The 27,510-nt window shown below is 45.9% G+C and overlaps 1 protein-coding gene across 1 annotated transcript; it reads left to right on the forward strand.

Annotated features, from left to right (window-relative positions):
* ACCS (1-aminocyclopropane-1-carboxylate synthase homolog (inactive)) lies at positions 1-27,385 on the forward strand. Its single transcript, XM_018554915.1, has 15 exons — positions 1-628; positions 4,435-4,961; positions 6,628-6,687; positions 8,131-8,201; positions 9,347-9,416; positions 10,772-10,838; positions 12,421-12,518; positions 17,374-17,451; positions 17,551-17,651; positions 18,607-18,696; positions 20,847-20,892; positions 22,477-22,618; positions 23,333-23,475; positions 25,078-25,231; positions 27,090-27,385. Exons 1-15 carry the CDS (start codon positions 1-3, stop codon positions 27,368-27,370), a joined length of 2,556 nt encoding a protein of 851 aa, XP_018410417.1. The 3' UTR covers positions 27,371-27,385.
* Positions 27,386-27,510: the final 125 nt, after the last annotated feature.

The following is a 27,510-nucleotide window of genomic DNA, read 5'->3' on the forward strand; positions in this document are numbered from 1 at the left end:
ATGGATTTCAGAGGGAAGAAATATGAACGAGGGAGCAACTGGTCAGACCCGGAGGTGGTAGAACTTTTACAGCTCTGGGGAAACGAGTCGGTGCAGATGGAACTGGAGAGCTGTCTCCGGAACCAGCATGTCTTCAACCGGATTGCTGATGCGTTGAGGGAAAAAGGAATCCACAGGACTGGCGACCAGTGCCGGGAGAAGATCAAGAAGATGAAGCTGGAATATCGAAGGCTGAAGGACAATAGTAAGACCCTGCGAGGTGGAAGGGCTTGGAAGTTTTACGAAGTGATGGACAGGGTGTTGACTCACCGCCCTACTCTCTCTTATGGGTCTATAGGCCCCGGTGGGCTCTTGAACCAGCATTTGCTCCAGAACTCCCTGTCTGAGGGGTTTCACGGTCCATTCAGTCAGTATGGTCATTCTCAGACACATCCGGAAATGATGGAAATCAAATCCGAGGATGTGCAGTCTGATGAACAATGTCTGACTCCAGAACCTCCTATGACGTATATACAGGATTCCGGGGGAGAGCAAGAAGAGGACGAACAAAGCATGCTGGATAGAGGAGGGCAAGATTCACCCATATCCAGAGTGGAGGTCACTGCTGAGGTCAGCGTATCCCCCTCAGGTAAGAGACTGCATACCATAGAAAGGTTCCTTAAAGTGGACCTTGTGTCAGATATATCTTTCATATGATACATGCATGCTAAGTAATGTGAGAGTGTAACACTTACAGTTCTTTATCACCTCTTTAAAGGTCATACCCCCCCCCCCCCCTACAATAGTTTTATCTGCCCTTGGTTTTAGCATCCTACTTCTTAGGCTCAGAGATGACACAATCATGTAAATCCCGGTGACTGCTCTGGACAGAGTTGCTCCATAGTTACAATGGATGATCAGTGTGATCACTGGGGCAGAAGGCATGAGACTGAGGATGTGCATCCTACTGCCTGCAGCAGACTGATGCCCTTGTTCTACCAGCACTTGCACCTCTCCACCCTGGAGCTCATGGACTGTCCTTTATTCATGAAATATACAGAGTTTTTGAAAATGTTTACTATTGCTCTATATAATACCAAATCAGGAACTTATTCATGCAGACTGAGAGGTCAACTTTAACTCAGCTAGGTCATTTTTAGTGCAACATTTGGAAGCCACGAAGTTCCGTTTAGGATCCAGCTGCGAGCATGAGCTTTCATTGACAACAATAGTCAAGCAGTCTTTAGCTATCTAGCTCCATTAATCACTTATTCTTTGCGTTGGGTTTCACCACGCTCGTGCAAAAGGCACACTAGACTACAAATATGTAAATTTTCCTAAATAACAGATCATAGTCTGCCCAGAAGAGAATGCTCAATCTTTGCAGGCCCTGGCCCTTAGTACGGGAGAAAAGTATTTAGGCTGGGTTCACACCTAGGCGTATCGAATATGCGCGATTCATGGTAAAAAAACGTGCGACCAACGCGCGTTTCCGAGGGCTTCTTGGCTGTATCCCAATGGAAACGCGCGACAAAAAGCTCCTGTACTTCTTTGGGCGTAGGGCGTTTTGTAGCGCGTTCATACGGCCTGTAATACGCCCAGGTGTGAACCATACTCATAGGAAATAATGGGATTTCGGTGTTTGAGCGTTCTGCAGAGCGTTCGAACACGCTACAAAACACCCAGGTGTGAAGCGGGGCTTAGATTTTGGGAGTTTACTAGTTAGGAAACAGCCAAAGCTGATCTCTTCTGAATTTTCAAAAACATTCAGAAATGTTAATTTTTAATCAGATTTTAAAGTAGAATCAAACACTCATTTTTTTCTGCATAAATCTACAGCTAGCAAGCAGTAGATATATGCAAAAACATAAAATAAATAATAATTAGCAAATAGGTCATTACTTACCTGTGTCTCCGCCGCTCGCTCCCGTCTAAAGATCTGAAGATTCTCGAGCGGCTGTGAAGGATCATGGAGCGAGCGCATGTGCAGTAGAAATCTTCAGCCGGGAGAAGAGGAGACACACAGTGTAAGTCAATGCACACAGCCGGGAGCGTGCACCCGTACAGACTCCGTGGGACACAGGAGACGCAGCAGTATGTGCTGGATCAAAGACCGGCACCAGTGCTGGAGGGACTCCTGAAAACCACTGAGAAGAAGATGATCGGATCAAGAGGCATAATTTAAGGTAAGTCCCTAAAGGGGGGGGGCGATATTGTGACTTTAATGTCACGTTAGGGGTAAAGGGACTCTGTAGACTGAGGAAGGAGGTAAGAGCTTTTACTGGGGAAGTTGGCTTACTTGTGTAGAGTGTTTTGAAGATACCAGCAGAGTCCCGGTTGGACCAGTTTTGGCTCCGGTCTTCTACCATCTTCGTTGATGACCTGTTTGATGGCTTGGATAACAAGGAGTCAGCATTTGTGGGAAATGCTAAATTATGCAGGATTACACAGAAAACACCACTGAAGTCTTTCCAACCCAAACTGATCCTTCTGTATTTAACTTCAACCGCAACGCTTCCCTTAGATTTGCATAGTGGAGGGAAGGGCTAGAGGTTTTGTCAAGTTCTTATTACTGAACATCTACAGTATATCAGAGGAGCTGCATGCATCTTGTTTATTAGGGTTAGAATATCAATCAAGTTTTCATGGAGCACCATAACTCTAGCAAGGCTGCTCCCAACAAATCAAGGCACCCCCTTCTAGGGGACCAAGATTAAAGGATCCATGTATACAACGTTTGAAGAGAGCGCCAGACCAAAATTCTAAGAGTCCAAGCCGTATGCTGTTTGAACAAGCTGCTAATCCATTTTTTTTGCTTTGCTTATTTCTCCCATTAATCATCCTAAACTGAGCCCTGTTTTAGACTCTTCTAATACCTTAAGCCCTGAGGGGGTAGTGTTGTCGACTCCGAAATGCGTTGGCTTGTCCACACTTCTTTGTTATGAGTAAATACAACAAAAGATTTTGGCCTGGTTCTCCCTTGAGACTTTGTATACATTCTTATTACTGACTTTGTGTGTCCCCTCTGAGGGGTCCAGCTTGGTTCCTGTTGAAGTGGCTGACCCCTTCCAAACTAAAAGTGAGAGAGAGAGAGTCTCCTTTTTATAGGCACCCAGAATGTGTCATGAACTTGCCAGTATACTCTGATGGGTTAGAGGGAAATGAGCTTTAAATCAGACTTCAGACTCTCAGGACATTTTGCCATAAGTTACCAGCTCAACATGTCTACAGTGGTGATAACAAAGTGGTCCCATTCTCTCTTTTTGTAAAGTGTATATATGTGTGTGTGTATGTATGTGTGTGTGTATGTATGTATGTATGTGTGTGTATGTATGTATGTATGTATGTATGTGTGTGTGTGTGTATGTATGTATGTATGTATGTATGTGTGTGTGTATATATATGTATATAACTAATGTCTTTATTCAACCTCAAATACTATGCAACTCCTCCTACTGGAACAACGAAAGGGTAACAAACATGCTGACATTCAAAATGTTCCTCCGAGATAAACTTCGCTGAAAAGTCAAACTACCCATAAAAAAGTTTACACATTTCAGGCTGAAATGCGTAAACTTTTATCCAGACCACTTATTTTGTTGAAATAAGTGGTCTGGTGTCAGAGATTCTTTAAAGAATCCTTGGTTAAAGGCCCCTGTTTTCGGGTAGGATATTGTGTGCTTTGAGAGGGCAAAGGGACTGTGAACGTCTTGGTTAATGAAGAGAAGGTCTATTATAATGGAGGATTGAAGACAAAGGGTAACGTTTGCAATAAAAAAATAGGTGCTGAAGTTGGAATGTAATTCATATGTTTAGGTGTATAAAGCTTTAGTAGAGAGCTAACACCGGTCATTCTAACCAAAAAGTGAGAGATGGAGGTTTTCTGGTGAGTTATCCGCTGGCGTCATATATCTCTTGGGAGCTTTAGTGCGATTTCCCTGATGTAGCTTCTGGTTCCCTCCACCTTGGAGCTTTGTGTTCCCATTCCTTCTGCTGTGCTCTCCATAATATGAAATAAGAAAGTGGAGTGGATGTGACCCCTTGCATGTGCAGTTGACCATCCACAATCCTTGTAGACTTGACCAGAAACCAGTTTGCCACCGGTATAAAAGGGGGTTCTTGGCTATAAGGATGGCCAGACTTGGAATTCTTTGTGAAAGACTTTGGTGATGGTCAGTATAATGGAGCCTGAGTATGGATCAGATGCTCCTTATCCTAGAAAGCCTGCAGCCAGAGTTTGCCAGCAGACTGAACAAGTCAAGAAAGGAATCCAACAGCCATTGACAATGTAAAGATGTCCGCCTCACTATGAGAATAAATTAGGTTCTGGCGCAGTTGGGTTTAGCGTTGTCTTCTGCGGGACCATCAGTAATAGAACATGTTTAATTCGGGGACTTTGGTCTTGCAGCAGATATTTTATTAGTATTTTTTTTATTGATCTCCTTACTCCTCCAGGTTTCAGTGAAGCCAATATGGCGGGCTCCTCGGGTCACAGCACTCATCCGCAGTTCTGGAGGAAAAGGAAACCGCTGGAGCCGCTGGAGGACCTCATCGCTCAGATGCTGATGGCTCAGCGAGCCTCAGAGGAACGCTTTCTTCAACTTGAGGAACGGAGGATGGTGCAGGAGCAAGAGGCGGAGGAACGGAGGCTTCGTCTGGAGGAGCGGAGGCTGCAGCTGGACCGTCAGCACGAGCTGCGCATGTTCACTGTGTTCGCCCAGATGCTGGGCATGATACGTCAAAGTGGAGGGGAGTCTATGCCCATGCCTCCATCAAATTCTGGCTTAACACCAGAGGGTGACAATCTGAAGAGAGCCTCTACGAGCAAAGAGCCTGAAGTAGGAGATGTGTACAGTTGTAAGCAGTTCTTCAGCCCCTATCTGTCTAGTCGTGGCAACATCCTGTGTGGTTTCCGAGGCTCCTCTGAGGAGGGATACAGAGCATATCATGAAGACAAGTACGATGAGGACAAGAACCCCAATGTGAGCGCTTTTTATACTGTTTTTCTCTTTTATTGCGTTGTAAGAATACCTCCAAAATGTTTCCTGAGCAGGTATTAGTATCTAATGTTTCAGAATAGCAGGACATCTTCATTTGCTTCATAGAGTCTTACTATAGAACTTACCTAAGCCCTGGTAGCTTCTGTGGCCTGGCCTAATTGCCTGGGGCAGTGCGAATATATTCCAGTGCTCTTTCTGCCTTGGCATTGAAAGTGCACCAATGACGTTAGGTGTACAGCTCAGCAATGCCATCATCATCTCGAACATCCTGGGGAATGTTAAATATCCCCTATTGTCTCAAGATTATGCTCTAGCACAGTGCAGGAGCATCTTCTCATGAAAGGATGGTGACATCACCGCCTGCAGAATGTAAGCCAGGGGTAAGGTCAGTATATTGACTCTTTTTCCCCATTTTCCTCCCACATATCTTAAAGGATCATTAAAGCCTCCTGTTTTTTTGCATATACCGACTGTTACCAAGCAGTCGATATATATGCAAAAACAAGTTTACCAAAGGGTTCAAACTTACCTGTGTCTCCGCCGTGCGCTCCCGTCCAAAGATCTGAAGGTTCTCGGGAGGCTGCAGAGGATCATGGGGCGGGCTCATGCGCAGTAGAGATCTTCGGCTGGGAGAAGAGGAGAGACGGAAGGTAAGTCAATGGAGGCAGCGTGCACCCGCATAGACTCCGTGGGACAGGAAGTGACAGGAAGAGACCGCCACCAGCACTGGAGGGATTGCTGAATACAAGTGGAAAGAAGTAGATGATCGGGTCAAGAGGCATCATTTAAGGTAAATCCTTACATCAGCATGAGGATGGGAGGGGGGGCTTTAGGCTTTAAAGGAGAACTATGAGGTAAGTGCTTTTCACCCACCTCATAGTTCTAGCCGACCTGTGACAATGAGACTGTCACAGGTCGGCTCAGTAGATCGGGAGGTGAGCGAACACATACCGCCGTTCGCTCACCTCACCCGTGACAGGGGAGGGGCTGGATTCCCCCCTCCCTGCTCCGATCCGCCAGCGCTGACTGGCGGAACGGACGGGGGAGGGGGGCAGCTGGCTCTGCCTCTAGCTGTCAGTCACGCAGCTGGGCGGATCCCGGCACAATTGTCAGGATCCGCTTCAGCTGCAGCTCGCAGTATACTGAGCCTAGGGTGACAGGAGGACGCTAGTTTGTGTCCTCCCGTTACCTGAGGAGAACTATGGGGAAAAGAGTTAACCCCATAGTTCTCCTTTAATATCACTTTAAATAGTAGTAGTTTTTAGCATTAACAATCTGATATATTAAAGGGCTCCAGATAAGAGTGAAACACTAACATATATTTAAGTATGCAGTTTCTCTATGTGCCTCGTGTTTCGGGTACTGGGAGAGGGGTTCAGCTGCCCACAAATTCAGGCATATGTAACTGTTTTATCTGTTGAGTTTTGTTAGGACTGCTCAGCTAGTTTTATGATTCACATGCCTCTGCCGCATTGTATAGCTTAACTGCTGACACCACTTAATGTTAGAGCTTTTGGTGTCCCCTCTGTACCTCCAACCTGCTCATTGGATTCTTTAGCTGTTTTCCAAAAACTCATATTTAATTGACTAAATCCCCTTGTCTCGGTTTTCACTCTGTGTGACTAATAATAGCTGTGACCTTTTGCAGGGCATCATCAACTTTGGCACGAGTGAAAATAAACTTTGCTTTGACCTGATGTCCAAACGGGTGAGTTTTAATTTTTTTTTTTTCTTCTAAAAATGCTGAAATTATTATTATTATTAGAAATTAGGGCTGTTACTGATTAAAATTTTCGTGTTCGATTAATCGAAATTCTTTTTAATAGATTAATCAATTAATTTCGATTAATTATAAAGCACATACAGATCCAACTACATTGGCTTATACACATACCGCACAGCAATGAAGTAATAAAATGAACTAGGATCACACTTAATCTCATGTGCCCCACTCAATATGGCCGCCACTTGAGTGGGGCAACTCGGAATAACAACGTGCTGGATTAGTGTGATCCTAGTTCATTTTATTACTTCATTGCTGTGCGGTATGTGTATAGGCCAATGCCTTGGCTGGCGCTCGTGCAGAAAGTTTAAAAAAAAATTTAAATCGATCAAAAAAATTTTCATCGATCAAAAAGATTAACGATTAATCAAGAAATGAATCGTTAATTTGCACAGCCCTATTAGAAATATATGATTTTAAAAAATAAAACCTTGCTGTGGGGCTACCCCCGCACTGCAAGGGGTAGGTGCTCATTTCGGTCTAGGGGCAAAAATAAATACTCATGATTTTGATCCACGGTCCTGCAGCAGTGACTTCTTCTCCCGCTATGGTATGTCCCTCAGCATCCTCGTGTCTAATGGTTCTTCATTATATGTGAAGATGCCATGGCTCCTTAGACCACCAGAGCCCAGGGGAGAAGAGGCAGTGGAGACCGGTCTAGCAGCCAGGTGGGACCGAGAGTCAGGTGAGTATATCATCATTTTCACCCCCTAGAAAAAACAAGCACTTAAAGTGAATATGTCACCAACCCGCATACTTCATGCTAATCATATAATAAACAATCCCTAGGCAGAGGTTAGCTTTATTGAAAATGTGAAGGTCATAATGGCCAATAACTCCAAAAATACATCTATATGCTTATCTCAACTTTTCCTGTAAAAGTCCAGCTTGGTCTTGCTTACTCCTGTCTCGCTATCAGTCGGCTAGGTTGTCAGTCATATTAACAAAGATAGTCCAAAAGCTTTTAATTGTTCAAATTCAGCCACATAAAGAGCCAATATGTTCCGGGGGCCAAAAGCACCCTTTCCTTCATCAGAGCTTGAATAGCAAAGCAGGGACTTATGTGGACTCAAAGGGCCAGTAAGCACACAGATCTGTATTAAATCGGATTTTAGGCTTCCTAATGGACTGTTTGCCAAAATGTTCAGTGGTAAGTAAATATCTGCAGAAAAAATTGGCTTGCATTTAATATGCTTGATCTGTAGAGGGTGTTTTTTTTGTTTTTGACCTCCAAGCTAGAGTCTTGGAAATTTTAATGGGACTAGTTAAGGCAAAATTCATCACACTTTTGTACCCCTCTTTGTACAATGTCGGTTGGGGACTGTTTAGCCATAGTCTACAAGATCCCATGTCCTTGTATTTATACAGCTGACCCAAAGTGACATGAATGTGGTTGAGCCTCCGCTGCTGCAGTATCCAGACTGGAAGGGCCATGGATTGTGAGTATCTCTTTATATGTAGATGTATTAACATTTTAATTAAGGGTCATAGACACCTAAAGGTGGTTAAATAAGCAGGGATAATCTGAATGCCCTCTGACATCTGTTGCTGCCAATGCCTCTCAACGGCATCATCGTGTGGGTAGACTGGTCATGTTTGGCCCATGGAGTGGGGCATAGGAGGTGGGCACACTGTAGATGCCTTTAGTGAAGCTTACTGGGGTGAACAGAAAAACTACTGGACATGGTGTTTTATCCTTAAAGTTTCTCAAACTTTAGCCATGCTTTGCAAGTGTTCCGAGTGCTGGTGGGTACGTCATAGTAGACATGAGAACATCGCCCAGTCTGTCCAAACATGTCTGGATTGAGCAATTGTTATCTCATGTCAGTAGTTAGCTTTAGGTGGGTACTACAGTCCCAAATATACTATAGGGAATGAACAAATAATTCTGCGCTTGACAGTCCATGTAGCTAACGCAGCACAAGTTCATGAGTCTATTGGGTCTTTCAGCATTTAGTGTCTACTTTCTATAAAGCTGAATTCTGGCCACACAATTGATACGAAACTAATGTACATGGAGGTGTAGAAATGTGAATATATATTTAGTAAAATCACCTACCTCCCAGGTGCTGTAACCTTCCAAACCCTGGTTGTCTTCCTGGTGACCATTCTCTGGTGTTGGGCTTATACACATTGTGAGACTGGTCATCTCGCCACCTAATTCTATACCTGCAGTGCATGTAGGAGCAGCTGTATTATGATGGGCTCTTGTAGCGACCACTCTAGGGACCTATGCAAATAAATACTATCTGAAAGTCCATATTTGCATAGCTACAGCATACACCTCCATTGTGGGCAGCAAGGGGTTGGCTTCCCCTGTGACCAGGGATATAGGTTTGTCCCCAGGCCCCTGTGGCGTATTAGTCTAGCATGATAATAGAAAGCTGTCATAGGAGACCTATGTCGAGAGTTGAAGTTCACTTTTGTTGTTAGACCGGCCTAAATACAGCTGATCAGTGTGTGTCTAAACAGGTTAAACTCCATAGTTTAGCACTTGAACCTCCCATAAAGTTAAATGACTTTTAGAGACTCGAACCCCTGAATTTACTTTGCAATGGTCTTGAATTTTCTTTCTTTCTTTCAGTTTAAGAGAAGAAGTGGCCCGTTTTTTGACTTATTACTGTAAAACACCCGCACCTTTAACTTCAGAAAATGTGAGTAATAACTGTATGGATATTGCTGTTAGTGAGTAAGGATGGGCTCGGGTGTGTTCGCAGGTGCCGAGCCCGCCAGGCAGCTGACAGCGCCAATCACAGGTACTGAGACATGTTCCCGGTCCGCAGCTGCAGAGATCAGGAAATGTCTCAGTGCCTGTGATTGGCGCTGCGCGCTGCCAGCTTCCTGGCGGGCTCGGCACGTGGAGCTGTGAACACACCCGAGCCCATCCTTATTAGTGAGATGGTCTATTGGGTTTCTCATTGGAAGTTTATTGGATTGTATGTAGATCCTATACAGAGAGATCATCAGTATAACATATACCTGTCCTAGAACTGCTAGACTCTGAGACCCGCCATCATCTTCTTCCTGCACAAAGGTTTTCAAACAAATGGGACATTTTCTTTGTGTGACAGCCATGATGGCATACACTGATGCATTGTATCAAATCTGTCAGGGTTCCATGTAGTTCTGTCAGGAGTGGGCAACTAGTTCATGCATCAGGAGTGGGCAACTAATTTTCTTCTGGGGGCCACATAGGAAGCTGGGACGGCTATGGAGGGCCAAACTGATTAGTACACGGTACTACACAATGCACCAACCATGCTTTACAGTGCGGCAGGTGTGCTGCATTGCCATTAATTTGAATGGCACCCCAAACGCACCTCCTCGTAATACTGTACGATGCGTAATGGTTTAAAAAAGTAGTACATGCAACACACCTGTCCATGGGCGGTAGCTGCAGGAGAGGGGATGGAGAAGGACCTCTGATATCATTGGTAGCTAGGACTGCCCAGCAGTCCTAGCAACCAATGACTGCAGAGGAGCACCCTAACATCATTGGTTTCTAGGACCGCTTAGCGGACCTAGGAACCAATGACTGCGGAGGGGATCCTCTGATGTCATTGGTTGCTAGATATTACATAGTTCCAATCGGTATATTGTATACTGATACATTGTAACAGGTTTGTCAGTGTTCCAGTAGGTTTGTCAGTGTTCCAGGTAGTTCTATCATATGCTGATATACAGTAACAGATGTATCCATGTTCCAGGTAAATATATCATACAGTTCCAGGTGGTTATATAATACACTGATACATTGTAACAGGTCTGTCAATGTTCCGGGAAGGTAATTTTATACCATATACTGCTACTTTGTAACAGGTCTGTCAATGTTCCAGGTAAATATACCCATACAGTTCCAGGTGGTTTGTATCGTACACTGATACAATGTAAAAGGCCTTTAATATTTAGGTTTATTCTGGGTGGTTCTATCATACGTTGTTGCCCCAGGGAAATTCTCCCCACTCATTGTTTCAGTGCACTTGTAACAATTCTCCTTCCTATATCCCAGGTGGTTATATTAAACGGCTGTGGCTCCCTGTTCTCCGCTCTGGCCGCTGTCCTCTGTGATGCTGGAGGTGAGCTGATGTCCATTTGATTTCTACAAATAGAAGGTTGTACCAAAAGTGTTCTTTTGGAATTATTTTTGTTTTGTGTTACTGATCTGTCTTAAAGGAGAACTATGAGGTGGGTGCTTTTCACTCACCTCATAGTTTTAGCCGACGTGTGACAATGAGACTGTCACAGGTTGGCTCAGTAGATCGGGAGGTGAGCGAACACATACCGGCGTTCACTCACCTCTCGATCCTGTCACGGCTCTCTGCCGTGACAGGGGAGGGGCTGGATTCCCCAATCCCCGCTCCGATCCGCCAGCGCTGACTGGCGGAACGGACAGGGGAGGGGGCGGGTACAGCTGGCTCTGCCTCTAGATAGGCAGAGCCAGCTGTCACTCACGCAGCTGGGCGGATCCCGGCACAATTGTCGGGATCCGCTTCAGCTGTGGCGTCTCAGTATACCGCGAGCTACAGCTCGCGGTATACTGAGCCTAGGGTGACAGGAGGACGCTAGTTTGTGAACCCCCGTTAGCCTGAGGAGAACTATGGGGAAAAGACTTAACCCCATAGTTCTCCTTTTAAAGGGAACCTGTCATACCACAAGTTCAATAGAGATGAATAGGAGAGCGGAATTCCGCTTTCTTACTTGTCTTTATAGAGCGGCTCTTGCCCGTACATTGGAGCTGGGCAGTATAAAGTCAGATCACCTTGCATCTGGGGTCTGAATTGTAGGAACTTGCACTGTTTTGTTTTCTTTATATAAAGGTACAACATGATTTGAGGTCTGAAAAACCTTTTTCAATTATTATGATTTCTGGGAGATCAGCAATGCGGGGACTGTCTGCATGTTTTCCCAGCTTCCTATAGTTTTTCATGCATGTGACCACAACAGGAATGGGCAGAAGCTGAGGCTAAGGCCTTGTTTACACCAAGCGCGGAGCAGGTGCAGAGCAGATCAGTTGCAGACCGGATCAAAACTGCGCCCAATGTATTCCAATGGTATTTTTTGCTCCAGTTCACATCGCAGCGGGCAGTTCCAGAGCAGGTGAAAAAACTGCAGCAGGCCCTATTTTACCTGCTCTGGATCTGCAAACGCATCAAAAACGCATGCAAATGCCTGGAACGCACTGAAAGCCCATTTTAAACGGACAAAAAAAACAACAATGTAAAAATTTTTTTTTTAGCCAAAAACGCGTCAAAAACGCATCTAAAAGACTAGCGTGCGTGTGCAGAAACCTGACCGGATCTGCTCTGCAATTGGTGTGAACAAGGCCTGGTGGTCAGATTGCAGGGACTTCGTACTATTCTCTGTCTGTGGAGGGTGCACTAAATGGTCAGGTTGGGATTTTCGTTCAGCTGCTAGCGCCCCCTGGTGTTAAGGCAGATGTGTACAGTGCCTGCTCCCTGCATAGGGAAGAGTTCTCTTGCTTTATATCTGTGATCAGATTAGATGTGCATGTCGCATATGTCATATGACATCCTTGTACAGTATATTCTGAACAGCAGTTGAAGCCATTTTACATCCAACTTATCATTTTCTTTCCTGTCATTGTTTGATTCAGGCAGGTTGTGCACTAAATGTATCCTATTGATTCTTGTCTCACAGATTCTATTCTCATTCCGACGCCGTTCTATGGAGGAATCACACAAAGCATTTTCTTGTACAGCGGTATTAAGCTGGCCTACGTGCACCTAACAAGCAAGGTGAGTGATGGGGATCCTGTGTTGGGTTACAATAATCTGCTGTATACTGTCCCATGAGGCATTGCAAGACTGACAGATACAGGCATGACTCCCAGAGGCATGTTGGGATTTGTAGTTAAAGCACAGCTGGAGGGTTGGAGTTGCCCATCCCTGATTTAGAAGGGTACAGAAATTAAGTGCAAATCCTTTGAAAATCTGATATTTTAATTGTGGATGGATGTTGGTGGCTTGAATCTCCTGCTGTCTTGTGTTTCTTCAGGAGAAAGGTGCCATTGCAAAGCATTTAACTCTACAGCAAGTCATGTCAAGGGAGAATAAAAAAAAAAAAATCTTGCTTTGAGAGTAATGTTTTGGCACAATGACTGGAGAGAGTGATTCAGAGTGGCAGCATTCATCCCGAATGCGGATCTTTACACTCAAAAATCAAATTCTACCAATGCACCCCTCTATGTATGATGAATAATAATAACATAGACATGTCAGCTGGGATTCTTAAAGGAGAACTATGAGGGGAGTGCTTTCCACTCACCTCATAGTTATAGCCGGCCTGTGACAATGAGACTGTCACAGGTCAGCTCAGTAGATCGGGAGGTGAGCGAATGCATACCGGCGTTCGCTCACCTCTCGATCCTGTCACGGCTCTCTGCTGTGACAGGGGAGGGGCTGGATTCCCCCCTCCCCGCTCCTCCAGCGCTGACTGGCGGATCGGACGGGTGAGGGGGCGGGTACAGCTGGCTCTGCCTCTAGATAGGCAGAGCCAGCTGTCACTCACGCAGCTGGGCAGATCTCGACATCGATGTCGGGATCCACTCCGGCTGCGGCGTCTCAGTATACCGCGAGCTGTAGCTCGCGGTATACTGAGCTTAGGGTAACGGGAGGACGCTAGTTTGTGTCCTCCCGTTACCCTAAGGAGAACTATGGGGGAAAACACTGACCCCATAGTTCTCCTTTAAATACTTACACTTGCAGAACATTCACTTCCTGCTTTGAAAGGGCAAAATTACTTCAGTTTGCCAAAAGCAATGCACACTGAGATTTGCCTCGTCATCAGCAGAGCATTGCTGGGAAATCTCATCTGTAATCTCACGAGATCTCAGGGAAAGTAATTTTCCTCCCCATAGATCATGTGCATGGTCACATGTCCTAGTCACGTGTGCCAGAGTTCCAGGAAGTAATAGGAGAGCTAGTAACCTGCCCTTAGTTAACATGGCCACTGTCAAGAGACTGGGGAAGAAAAGAGAAATAAGAAATGCAAACAATACAAAGCCGGCAATTATCTAGAAGTATGTGTTTGTAGATTGTCATTACTAAACATTTCTAAAGGTGTGTGTTTGTTATTATTTTCAAGATTATGGGTAACAGTCCACTTTAAGTGAATTACCAGCTTAGGGGGGCAGTTTAGCTAAACACTTCGGGTACGTGTACACAGGGGCGTCCCGAGGCTGGGTGACACCTGCCGGTGGCCATCTTGGTGATGGACGCCGGCAGAGAAAGGAGGGGACAGTCCCCTCCTCTCTCCTGATACTGTCGGGCGTTCGGTCCATGACCGAGCGCCCGACTTTTCAGAGGGGGGGGTGACACCAAAATGACTGTCAGTCATTTTGGTGTCACCCGTGTGCGGGCCGAACCCCCCGCACCCCCCTTGTGACGCCACTGCGTGTACACAAGCTTATGGAGCTCTCCTGAGCCCTGTTTGTCCTTTCCAACGTTCATAGTAGTATAAATAGGAACGCTTTTAGAGCTCATTAAATTCTATAAGCAGTGCTCTCCTTGTGTACATTGTGTACTTTACTATTTTGCTGATTGCAGTGGAAAGAATATATTTAGGATATGTTCCTAGATGACTGCATTTCGCAAAATAATTGAGCCCCGGTGTATACATCGAAAGCATTGCTTACACGGTTTGGTGAACTCTAAAAGCAGTTTTTAAGGTCTACTTTGGCTACAGTTCAGTTTGCACTGAGCTCGGGCAGAGTCAGGCCAGATCTTCAGAAGTCTTTGGTATGTATACACTAGACATGTGCGACGTCAAAAAATTTGTTCTGTTTCGTTTCGTTCTGTTTCGTAATATCCATTATTTCGTATTTCGTAACCGAAACTCAATTCGGATTCGTATGAAATACGTATTTTCGTTAGTTTCGGCACATTTCCGTAACTTTACGAACATTCGTTATGATGAAGTTAAAAAGCAAAAATACCTTTGTTAATATTGGAGTCGATGTGGTAGTTGTTTTTGTATCCGAAATACGAATTCCGTTAACGGATTCCGTATCCGAATTTCATATTTCGGACTTTAAAAAAAACCTACCATCAACTCCAATATAAATGGACTTTGCTTTTTACCTTCAATATAACGAATGTTCGTAACGGAATGAAAATACGTCAACGGAATTTCGTATTTCCTGCCTGTGTATTGTAATGCAACTCTAAACAGCAGCTGATCTGTATTTCGGATTAAAAAAAAAATCTTGTCATGTTGTTCAACCTCATTTACAGGGGTAATATTAGTTCCTGTTTCAAAGAAATTCGGATCCGAAATTCGTTAACGGAATTTCGTATTTCGGATATAATTCGGAAACTGCAATTCGGATTTCGTATGCTTACGAATCTACGAATTTCAGGAAAATTCGTACGAATTTCAATTCGTAACGAAACGAATCGCACATGTCTAGTATACACTTGGCCTTAAAGATGAACCTTGGACAGCTTAAAGAATCACCTGTTGGTACCTCCCCCTCCCCCATAGAGTAAGGTTCGCCAAACACTTTTATTCTTTCACCCCCATGATGAAAAAAAACTCTTGATTATGCCATCCATGCTGACAACATGGATGGGGGATTCCCCCTCCCCATCAGGCTAATTTAACAGTGACTGCAGCATATATTTCACACCTGCTCCTTTAACAAAAGTTGATTAAAAAATTGCCTTTTGTTTAATGGAGGGGTGCCAATGTCAGCAGGACCGGTTCAACCGGTTTATGGCCAACTTTGGGATCGAATACTTGCTTAGACAGGTATACATAAGTGGCACCCGGACAGGCTCATGCAATGCACAATGCGGAGGCCAAGGCAAAAATCCCATCATCTGTTAGCCTGTTGCTGCATCTTCCTCTGAACTGGCAGACCCTTAATGCAGCTTTCTCTGCTGGACTTTAGTTTCAAAGCACATGGAGCGGTGTAGTGCAATAGCCAGCCAACTGGAGATCAGCATTCAGCACCTGAGCACGGGTAGACTAATATAAGGTGACTTCTGATGGTTACATTTGATGGGCATATAAAGGATCAGGTGAACATTTTTGATTAAAAAAAAATGACAAATTCATCTTCAAATTCCTGGGTGTATGTGACATAGGGACCTTAGCCTGTAAGCTCCTTGAGGACAGGGAATGATGTGAATGTGCCACTGGGCCACTCAGGTGAATGGGCCACTCAGGGTGACAAAGTGGGTCACGCCAGGGCCGGTGCAAGTATTTTTTCCTACACAGGCGAAGGTGCATTTTTGAAACTTCCTTTTTGGTGCACCTCTAATTTTTTTACTTTATCACTTAATTTTTTGACTTTTTAAATATATATCTGATTATCTTTTTATAATTTTTTTATCTTATTTTTTTATTTGTTATTTTTTTCTTATTACTTGTTTTTTAATCTTACTATCTTTTACTTTTTATCATTATGTTTTACTTATTTTTTCATAATTTTTATTTATTTTCTAATGTTTTATCAAAAAAAATGTTAATTACATTTTTTTTTCACTTAACTTTATTGCTATCACACAATGCCCTGTGTGATAGCATATGGAGGTGACAGGTTCTCTTTATTGACCCTGTCACCTCCAATACAGGAGTTCTAGCACAACACTGTGCCAGAACTCCTGTGACAGCTGAGAGGAAGGGCTGCGAGTGCAGCTCTCCCCTCACTGTCTCCTGTGAGGAAGAAGAGAAAGGTAGCTGGCGGGGGGGAAGGGAGGGAGGGGGGATTGCAGATGAGAACTTCCTGGCGGGGGGTCAGGTCGGGGGGGGCGCGGGTCTCACCTCATCAAACGGATCCCTGCCTCTGCTCGGCTCTTCATACCGGCGCTGATCACACCTATCTGCGCTCCCTCTCTTCTCTACTCCTGGCCGCTCTGAAGCAGCAGCGACCGGGAGTAGAGAGACAGGGAGCGCAGAGAGATGTGATCGCCGCCGCCGTGACCGTCTTAAAGGGGCGACCTCCCAGTCGCATCTTTCCGCCCCCCACAGCAGCGCCCTCAGGCAGATGCTTGACCTGCCTATATGGTAGCGCCGGCCCTGGGTCACCCTGATAAATGGACCCTGCGTGGCCCTGAAACGTTGCTTTTTGCGCGTAATGCACCTCTTCAAAGTATTCATTGAGTGCTGGTGATCTTTATTTGTATCAAGGCCTAGTATTGCACGGCACCATCCGTGATCATCACTGTGAGCACCACCATTTACTGTATGGTCCTAACCGCTGTAAGGAGTAGAGGGGATCCATCTGGACATTGTATGTGACATTGGGACCTTAGGCTGTAAGATCCTTGAGGACAGGGACCGATGTGAATGTGCAACTATGTAAAGCGTAAATTGTCGGCACTTTATAAATACCTGTAATAAATAACCAGCCAATTGGAGATCAGCATTCAGCACCTTAGCGTGGGTAGACTAAGGCGGTTTCTGATTGGTTGCACTGGATTACTGCACTCCATTGACATATTGTTCATATGAAGGATGGTTACATTTGATGGGTATATAAATGATTTTGTGAACATTTTTGATAAAAAAATGTAACAAATTAATCTTCAAATTCCTGGGTGAAGAAATTGTCAGAAACTAAATCTGAAAACTGCTTCTGGTTGTCAGGTTACGTCTTCGGGGGGGCGGCCATTCCAACTAACTGTGCAGAAAATGGAGTCGGCTCTGCAGACCGCCAAAGAGGAGGTAGGTGTTTGAATGTGGACTAGAGCATAGCGCGTGCTGTATAATACCAATCACAGCTTGTGTCACTGCCATAGCCATAGCCTGCTGTGTTTCTTCCAGGGCACCACTGTGAAGGCTCTTATCTTGATAAACCCCCACAATCCTCTGGGTGACGTATACTCTGCTTCTGAAATGTTGGACTTCCTGGAGTTTGCCAAAAGGTGCGGTGTGATGAGTTGTTTTTTAGGGCTGCCGCTCTGTTTTAGATGAGTGTCAGCCAGTCTCTGTTTTAATTACATATTGATTTCCCTGTCCTTGGCTTTACATGAAATATCAATATTTTTTATGGAATTTTTGTTTTACATGGAAGACTCATATGGCCAATGTAATATCACAGATTATGCGTCACCAGCTTCTTCTCTGGCCAGGACAGAAATGAAAGCCTGAAGCTGGAAGTGACAACATTCTTGTCGCTTCCGGGTTTAGTGACTGGAGGGAAGATCAGCCACAGGAAGTGAGCTGATCACCCTCCTGTGCAGCTGCCGCCATGCTGGTCCCGGGTCCACCCAAGGGGCAGGGAGTCCGAGATAGAGAGAAGAAGCCCTTTTTAGCACCACACAAGTGATCGGGCAGCTCTACAGCCGCCCAGTGTGAAAGCTGGGTGCCAACTGCAAAGAACGGTACTAAGATCACAGCTGCTGCGGCAGCTTGGTTGGAACCTCCTCATGACCAGGACATATATATGCACACAACGGTCCTAAAGTGGTCAAGGCTGAATCAGTTGTGCGAAGGGGAGGAAATTCAAAAGGGGATATAGTAGTAGAAAGGAAGAGGAGAGAAGTAGAGAAAAAAAAGGGGGAGGACGGCAAGGAAGGGGTAAAAGAGATATTGAAGAGTTTTCACAATCTTCTTCACCCCAAGGGATCCATTCACTGCTTTTCTATGCAAAGTGGGTAGATCATGGTTGGTTTGGGTGAAGGGTAGGGGCAGGGTGCTGTACATATCTTCCGAAAACATCACAGGGCCCTGCTTCAGTTCTCCTCTCAGGAGCATGAAGGAAGTTCTAAGCTTTCCTTCAGCGTAAGAAAAGATTTGAGAAGGATCTTTGCTGCATGTTCTCCCCAAGGGTGATTTTTTTTTTGTAAACGTATAAAGCTGTATCCTTTTCTCTCATAGGCACTCGCTGCACGTTATAGTGGATGAGATTTATATGCTGTCAGTTTTTGATGAATCCTCCACATTCCACAGTGTCCTGAGCTTTGATAAGTAAGTATATTTCTCATACTGTTTTTGATCCCTATTGCCATATGGTGCCTTTTAAAGGAGAACTATGGGGTTAAGGCTTTTCCACAACACAACACAACACAAACTAGCATCCTCCCGTCACCCTAGGCTCAGTATAACCCTAGTCAGCGCTGGGGGGATCGGAGCGGGGAGGGAGGAATCCAGCCCCTCCCCTGTCCCGGCAGAGAGCCGTGACAGGATCGATAGGTGAGCGAACGCCGGTATGTGTTTGCTCACCTCCCGATCTACTGAGCCGACCTGTGACAGTCTCATTGTCACAGGTCGGCTAGAACTATGAGGTGAGTGAAAAGCACTCACCTCATACTTCTCCTTTAAGCTCACCGACTCGCCCTTGACTGCTCCAAAGCCTGCAAAGCTTCTTATGCAAATTCAGACTTTCTGAAATTCATTGTTTCTATAAACCAACCAAAACCTTTTGGCCAGGATCCAGCATGGCAGAGGTCTTCAGAAACCATGACCTGTACACAATACAATGGGGGGGGTGGGGGTGGGGGGGTCTAAAGACCATTCTGGAAGGAGTTTATACTGTACACAATGTATATCATCATTATACAAATTTTCAGAAGCAAGAGTCATTTTGCCTGGCAGCACTGGGGGTCCACGATTTGAATCCCGGTCAGGACACTATCTGCAAGGAGTTTGCATGTTCTCCCTGTGCTTGTGCGCGTTTCCCAAAGACTCCAAAGACATGCTGGAAGGTTCATTGGCTCCTGTCTAAATTGTCCCTAATATGTGTCTGTATGTGAGCTAGGGATCTTAGACTGATGTGAATGTGCAACTATGTAAAGCTCTGCGTAAATTGTCGGCACTATAGAAATACCTATAATAAATAACCAGCCAATTGGAGATCAGCATTCAGCACCTTAGCGTGGGTAGACTAAGGTGGTTTCTGATTGGTTGCACTGGATTGCTGCATTCTATTCACATATTGTTCATATGAAGGATGGTTACATTGTATCGGTATATAAAGGATGTTTTGAACATTTTCGATAAAAAAACATTTGCAAATTCATCTTCAAATTTCTGGGTGAAGAAATTGTAAGAAGCTAATTCTGCATATTGATTTGAAGTTGCAGATATCTTACAAACCTCTTTTTACATACTTTAGCAATTTTAGTGTATAACAGACTGGAGAGTTTTGTACTTCCAGACAAAAGGGGAGTTTTAATTTAAAGTAGATTACCCCCAGGGGCGTATCTGCCGCAAGGATTCGCTGAGGGCGGCACCGGCCCGCGGGCCAATTGCAGAAGGGTTACAGACCTGGATGCGATGCCATCGGGACACGGACGGCATCGGTGAGTCATCTGTAAGCCCCGGGAGAGGGGTGCTGTCCGTGAATCGGCTGGTCAGTCGGGGGGGTCTGGGGCAGTGCTTGTTGACGGCGGTGAAACGGCAGTGTAAGCCCCGGGGTGGGGACAAGGGTCACGGGAGGAAATATTCTAGCATTCTCCCATGACCAAAAGCTCAGTATATAGGGAGCTACAGCTTGCGGGTATACTGATACCGCTGCAGCCGGGACGGATCCCGACATTACTGTCGAGATCCACCCAGCTGCCTGAGTGACAGCTGGCTCTGCCTATCTAGAGGCAGAGCCAGCTGTGCCCGCCCCCTAGCCCGTCCGTTCCTCTAGTCAGCGCTGGAGGAGCAGGGAAGGGGGGAATCCCTGCGGGGAGCCGTGAGTGACGGTCACGGCTCTCTGCAGGGAGATGATCGAGAAGTGAGCGAGCAACGGTATGCGTTCGCTCACTTCCCGATCTGTTGAGCCAACATGTGACAGTTTCATTGTTACACGTTGGCTTGAACTCTGAGGATGTGATTTTCACTCACCTCATTATTATTATTATTATTATTATACAGTGCCAACAATTTGCTCAGCGCTTTACAAAATAGCAGAGATAGTACAGTTACAATACAATTTACAGTACAATACAGTTTCAGAACAATAGGGTTGTCATAGTTTAACATACTTCTATGTATACTTAGTATGAAACCTTTTTTCAATTGTTTCCTTTTGTTGCTTCCTTTGTTGTTTTTCTTTGTTTCCTAAAAGGATATTTATAAAAAAAAACTGTTCATTATTCCATTTATTTACAAGTTTTGTGTTCACACAGACTTCCTGACCCCCAAAGGACCCACGTGATGTGGGGGATTAGTAAGGTAAGTGCAGTGAGGATGCTATAAGGAAATTGGGGTGTATCTAAAGCCAGCATTCTTTTGTTTTCTAGAAAGTAGGCAAGGACCAAAAGGTGAAAGAGTCCAATTCACTCTAACAAATGATGGTCATGTGATCACATAAAACAGCCAACACGTTTCGGGGGCCAATACATTCCCTTCTTCATCAGAGCTTGAATATTGCATGCGGTTAAAGAAAAGAGTAGATGTTAATTGAACCAGGATGTATGAGATACCTCCTGAGTTACTGAGACAACATAACCATAAGGATGAGTTCGTTTACTATTTGGTATTGGGATTGTAGTCCATTCCGGGAGTGAGCTTGGAGCGGTGACTACTTTACAACACACACAGGGACCATGGGGTACAAAAGTAGCCCCCCTCCAGAAGGAAGGACAGTGTCAGCACCAATTCAGAGATGATTGGAGGATCTACAGCCGAGTGATACACAAATGAGATACATTGTTGTTCATAGTTCAGGTACTTGAATGTATTTTTAAGATTTTACTCCGGAGTTTAGTGTCACTTTAAAGGAGAACTATGGGGGGAGTGCTTTTCACTCACTTCATAGTTCTAGCCGACCTGTGACAATGAGGCTGTCACAGGTCGGCTCAGTAGATCGGGAAGTGAGCGAACACATACCGGCATTCGCTCACCTCTCGATTCTGTCACGGCTCTCTGCCGTGACAGGGGAGGGGCTGGATTCCCCCCTCCCCACTCCAATCCGCCAGCGCTGACTGGCGGAACGGACGGGGGAGGGTACAGCTGGCTCTGCCTCTAGATAGGCAGAGCCAGCTGTCAGTCACGCAGCTGGGCGGATCCCGACACAATTGTCGGGATCCGCTTCAGCTGCGGTGTCTCAGTATACCGCGAGCAGCAGCTCGCAGTATACTGAGCCTATGGTGACGGGAGGACGCTAGTTTGTGTCCTCCCGTTACCCTAAGGAGAACTATGGGGAAAATACTTAACCCCATAGTTCTCCTTTAAGTCTATTCTGTGTCTTCTCCTGGTGTGTCCTAATAGCTATTATCAGCAGGTTTGAAAGAAAGCAACAATACCAATTTTTTGTTGTCCCCAGAACAGCAATAGAGGAGAAATTGTCCAATGTAAACACATGTTCCAGTGACAACTGTCTAAGAGAGGATTTTACCTCCTTTGGTGGGATCTCTTCTCACTTCCTGTTGTCTATCAAGACAAGTGGAAAATCTCCCCAAAGGAACACAAAGAATTAAAAAAAAAAAGAGAGGTTTCAACCATTCCCTACTACTACTACAAAAAAAGGCTTCAGGTATACTATAAAGTACTGGTGTGATTTGCTTTTTAATGGCCACGAACATTCTAATAAAATGTTCAGAGCAGGGGCGGGCAACCTCGGCACTCCAGTTTTGCCGAAACCTCAAATCCCATCATGCCTCTGTCTCTGGGAGTCATACCTGTGGCTGTCAGTTGTGCAATGCCTCATGGGGTTTGTAGTTTCAACACAGCTAGAGTGCCCAGGTTCCCTACCCCTGGTTTCCATTGACGTAAGAAGCACCTCGACTCATCAGATCCTCACTTTTTTGCCCTCAGGACTTTGCTGTCTCCGGGGTGCGTTTCGGCACCCTCTACTCTCAGAACCAAGATGTCTGCAATGGAGTGGCTTCCCTCTGCTACTTCCATGGGGTCTGTGGACCTGTACAATACATGATGGCTCAGCTGCTTCGTGATCGAGGTGAGACCGGGTGATGGATGTGATGGTGATTGGGGAGGGAAAGCTTAAAGAACAACCCTGCCGGCTTTCAATCGCTGTCTAGAGTATCAATATATATATATAAACTTAAAGGAGAACTATGAGGTGAGTGATTTCCACTCATCGTCATAGTTAGAGCCGACCTGTGACAAAGAAACTGTCACACGTCGGCTCTATTGATCGGGAAGTGAGCCAATACATACCGTCGCTCGTTCACTTTCCAATCATCTCCCTGCATTGAGGGGTGAAGGTCGGTATAATGCAATAGCCTACAATATACTGAGCTTTGGGTCACGGGAGGAGGTTAGTATATGTCCTCCTGTGACCCCAAAGAGAACTATGGGGAAAAACAGTTACCCCATAGTTCTCTTTTAACTACTTTAAATTTGCCATATTACTTATTTTCAAATTTGTATATATATATATCTATCTATATATCTATATATAGATAGATATATATACATATTATAATTTATTTTGGCCCAACTCCTTGCGGTGGCCATCTAACCCCAATTCATGCAGCCATGTTCTCCGTACATTACACTGACGATGGCCAAAAAGCCGTATATATTTGTATGCATGCAGCTATAAATGGCTTTGTAAATGTAGGCTGTTTCTGACATCACACCATGTATCATAGTTCTATTCTAACAGTATTATCTATGTTTCTGTTTTCTTCATCATGTGCTATAACAGACTGGATTAACCAGATTTATTTGCGGGTCAACCATGCTCGCTTGCGGGCTGCCCAGGCCTTTGTAGCCGACGAACTCCGAGCCCTCAATGTTCCTTTCCTAAACCGCGGAGCCGGATTTTTCACCTGGATTGACTTTCGGAAGGTGAGAGTTGAATGATATACCTGCCGGGTGTAATAATTTTACTACCATTGTATTCGAGACTCTTGGAATGATCGCACAGTGCCTGGTCATGAGGCATCAGTCACGTGACCAGGCAGCGGGAGGGTGCTGAATGCAGCATGGATTTAGGTAGAACTAAAGAATATCAAAAACGCATGGTACTGTATACTGGTTTTGGATATTGATGATATACATGGGTTTATATGTTTTGTCAGGGCATCTCCCATCTCCCCCGTTCACACAACATTCTCACCGATAGATGGAGGCAAGGAGCATAGGAAATTCCTCTGCTCCTCGGCCTTATCTAGTGGCTAGAATGCTGTGCAAATGGCATTCACCCGGCCATACCATATGATTATAAATCATCCTCTAAGTAAGAGATAAACAAGTTAAAGTCCAGCTCACACTTTTTAAACCATTGCAGCATTTTTTGTTGTTGAAAGTTTTAAACCCTATGAATAAAAGCTGACTGTTGTGAGCTCCCCTAGCGCTGTTATATGGTTTGTCCCAATCCCTGTAACTAGGGATGCACCGATACCGGTTTTTCGGTATCGAGTACCGATATTTTGGTACTTCCGGTAGCATAGAGCCGTCTTCCCGGGCAATCAGGAAGCCATGAAGGCTTCTTGATTGCCTGGGAAGCCGACTCCATTCTGTCCATTCTGTTCCGATTGGCTTCCTGGCCAATCAGCATCCAGCCGGCCAAACAGATCTGACAATATGGTGGCACGACCCGGCACCTAATTCCGCTCGCATAGATCCTTAGCCGCATTCATTAACTTACCAGTACCTCGGCCAGCGCTCTCCAAGTGGGGAGACACAGCTCTCCAAGATCTCCCCACGTCTCCTTTGTACAGCACCCACGTGATCGGCCCTCAGCCTGCTACTGCGCATGCGCAGACTGCCCAGCGCTCTCATTCAGAAATCCTGTGCGCCGATCACATGAGCGCTGTGCAGTGTGCACACAGGAGACGGCAGATCTGGCCGAGCGACTGGTACGTTAAAGAATGCTAAGGATCTATGTGAGGGGAATTAGGTGCCTCCAGGGTGGGGGTCGTGTCGCTATATAATCAGATGTATTTGCCCGGCTCGACACTGATTGGCTGGGAAGCCAGCTTCCCGGCCAATCAGCATCGTACCGGCCAAACAGCAGGGAGCCAGCTTCCCGGCCAATCAGCATTGTGCCGGCCAAACAGCAGGGAGCCAGCTTCCCGGCTCCATCTTTTCTCGCGGCACTGCCGGTCGTTGGAAATCTCCCTCTGAAGGTATTGGAGCATTGGCAAATACTCGGTATTGTCACCGATACTAGTATCGGTATTGGTGCATCCCTACCGGTAACCGGCACTTTTGCTGGACAGCTTGGCCTTTTGCTGGACAGCTTGGCCTATTAATGGAGGTAGAATAAAAACAGGTCTACTGGCAGGGGGTCACAGACTGCTGTGTTATTGCATCATATGTGTCATTTTTCTTGGGTATGTAGAGTAACTAGAGGATCCTACAATCCCTTTGGATCCAAACCATCCAATGCCCGAGTGTTCTAGGCACCTCTAACCCTGACCTTGTCTTTCTGTGTTCATCTTGCAGTATCTGAGGGCTCCAACCTTCGAGGAAGAAGTCATATTGTGGCGGGACTTTCTGGACAACAACGTTCTTCTGTCCTGTGGGAAAGCCTTTGAATGTTGTGAGCCGGGCTGGTTTCGAATCATATTCTCAGACAAGACTCACCGACTGCAGCTAGGTGAGTGCGTGCCTTGAGGACGGTCATTAACCACTTGAGGATTTTGAGAGATAAGTCCCAAAAAAACTTATCTTCCCCCTCACTGATATTACTTTCCAAAACCGGCTGCCAATATGACAGCCGATAATTGCTTTGTATCACACAGGAGGAGCGGCTGTCAAAACGTAGCTGCTACTGTGAAATGTCATCATTTCCAACTGTGCAGCTCAAAAGGAAATGTGTTAACCCCGAATATGCAGATATAGAATTGAATTTGGTATGCAAATTAGTCATCGGGTCAAGTTAACTGACGCATGCTGACCCTGCTAAATGTGGCCCAGACCTATAGGCATCAATGGCCTCTGGTCATAAAAGGGTTACGTACCACCCCCAAGGAGCAACAGGACTTTAAAAGAAAAAGAGTGGCTGTTCCTTTTAGCCTTCCCTCTTTTTGAAGGGAGGCCATGGATTTTCCAAAAAAGAAACCAAATGAATGAAAGGCGTGGGCCAGGAGGAGAGAGCTAGATGATGATAATTGTCCTCCAGCCAGGAAAGGAGGCAGGTTCTATCTGACTTGCTGCAGCTTCTGATGTATATTGGGAGAAGTGAAATCAGAGTAAAACATTTCAGTCCAGGAGAGGAGCCGGTACAACTGTGCAAGACTGAAGGCAAGGCTGTGGGGGAGAGTGCTGGATGATGCTGAACATCCTCCAGCCAGGAAATGAGGCGGGCTCTATTCGACTTGCTGCAGCTTCTAATGCACATTATGAGAAGGTCACAGTGTGCAGTGAAATCAAGGTCAAATATTTCAGTACAGGAGAGGAGCCGGTACAACTGTGCAAGACTAAAGGAAAGGCTACTAAATTTGCCCTGTCCATATTAATGTCCTCTGGCCAATAACTTAGGTCCCACCCCCAAGGAGCCACAGCACTTTAGAAAAAGATAGTGTTGCCAGGGGCGTAACTAGAAATCATAGGGCACCATTGCAAAATGTTGTATGGGGCCCTGTGATTTCTAGTTGCGCCCCTTGCAGAGCCCACCTGAGAGCCCACACAGCCCACCTGAGACCCTGCAGAGCTCACCACAGACTCTCTATGTTAGACTCTGCAGAGTCACTCTCAGGTGGCCTGGTCACACCCCTGCACACCTCTTATCTGTCAGCCCCGATCTGCTGTCCGCCTCCTCTTCCGTCGCCGGCCCCCGTCTCCCCTTCCGTCGCCGGGCCCCCGTCTCCCCTTCCGTCGCCGGGCCCCCGTCTCCCCTTCAGTAGCCGGGCCCCCGTCTCCCCTTCAGGCATCCTCCACCGAAGCTGCTGGCTGTCACTGACACAGCAGCGGCTGTGGAACCTCGCCGCTGCAAAGATCACTGACAGGTTCCCGTTGATCTAACAGCGACCCATTCCTCCTTACACTCGCAAGTGACAGCCAGCAGCCTGAGATGCCATAGCGACCCAGGCGGCCCGCACGGCATCAGGGGGATGTCCTGGCTGGGCCCCCCTGTGCCCGGGTCCCATAGCGGCCACCTGGGTCGCTATGGCGATTGTTACGCCACTGAGTGTTGCTGTTTCTTTTAGCTATCCCTGTTTTTGACGGGAGGCCTTGGATCTTCTCCTAGCAAGGGGTGACCAGAGATGCAGAGGTTACTCAAGGGAAGCACTTTGGAGAACGGAACTTCCACTAAAAACCCGTTTCAGTAAGCACGCAGGCAGTGAAAAATAACTGTCACTGCAGATCTGTGTGTTATAATGCCTTACCTTGATTACAGTATGCATCTGTTTTAGTACAGACGAAGGCCTGTTACATCATAAAGTACGATTGTTTCCTCTTTAGTCACATGACCCTTTAGATTGCACCCGTCTGTCTTTGTTTCCCGCTATCAGGAATGCAGCGAATCCGGAAGGTCCTGGAGATGAGGGAGAAGGAGCTTCAGCCGGAGCAGAGGAACCGGGCAGAAGAAGACGGTAAAGCGGACAGCACCGACGAGGTCATCTACGTCTCCAGCCACCGCGAGCCGTCCGGCTCCAACCTGAGCGACCTCATCGTCCAGCTCCAGCACCAGATGCGGTCGTCGGATTGGCTGCAGCAGAACACGGCGGAAAACTTTGCCCAGCAGAACCCCGATGTCTTCCAGGTCTACAGCAAATTCACGGGGAAGCAGTGATCCCAGGAGGAGGAGGGAGGGGGGGGGAGGGGTGTATCATGTCTGATTGGTTGGGAATCCCTCTATCTGTCATGATCTCGGTCACTGTAGAGTGTCGTTCTTGCACTATATTGTACATATAGACTGGTGGGCTGGTCCCA

The sequence above is a fragment of the Nanorana parkeri genome, unplaced genomic scaffold (genome assembly GCF_000935625.1).
Source record: "Nanorana parkeri isolate BGI_ZX_2015 unplaced genomic scaffold, ASM93562v1 scaffold10, whole genome shotgun sequence".
Classification (NCBI taxonomy): Eukaryota; Metazoa; Chordata; class Amphibia; order Anura; family Dicroglossidae; genus Nanorana; species Nanorana parkeri.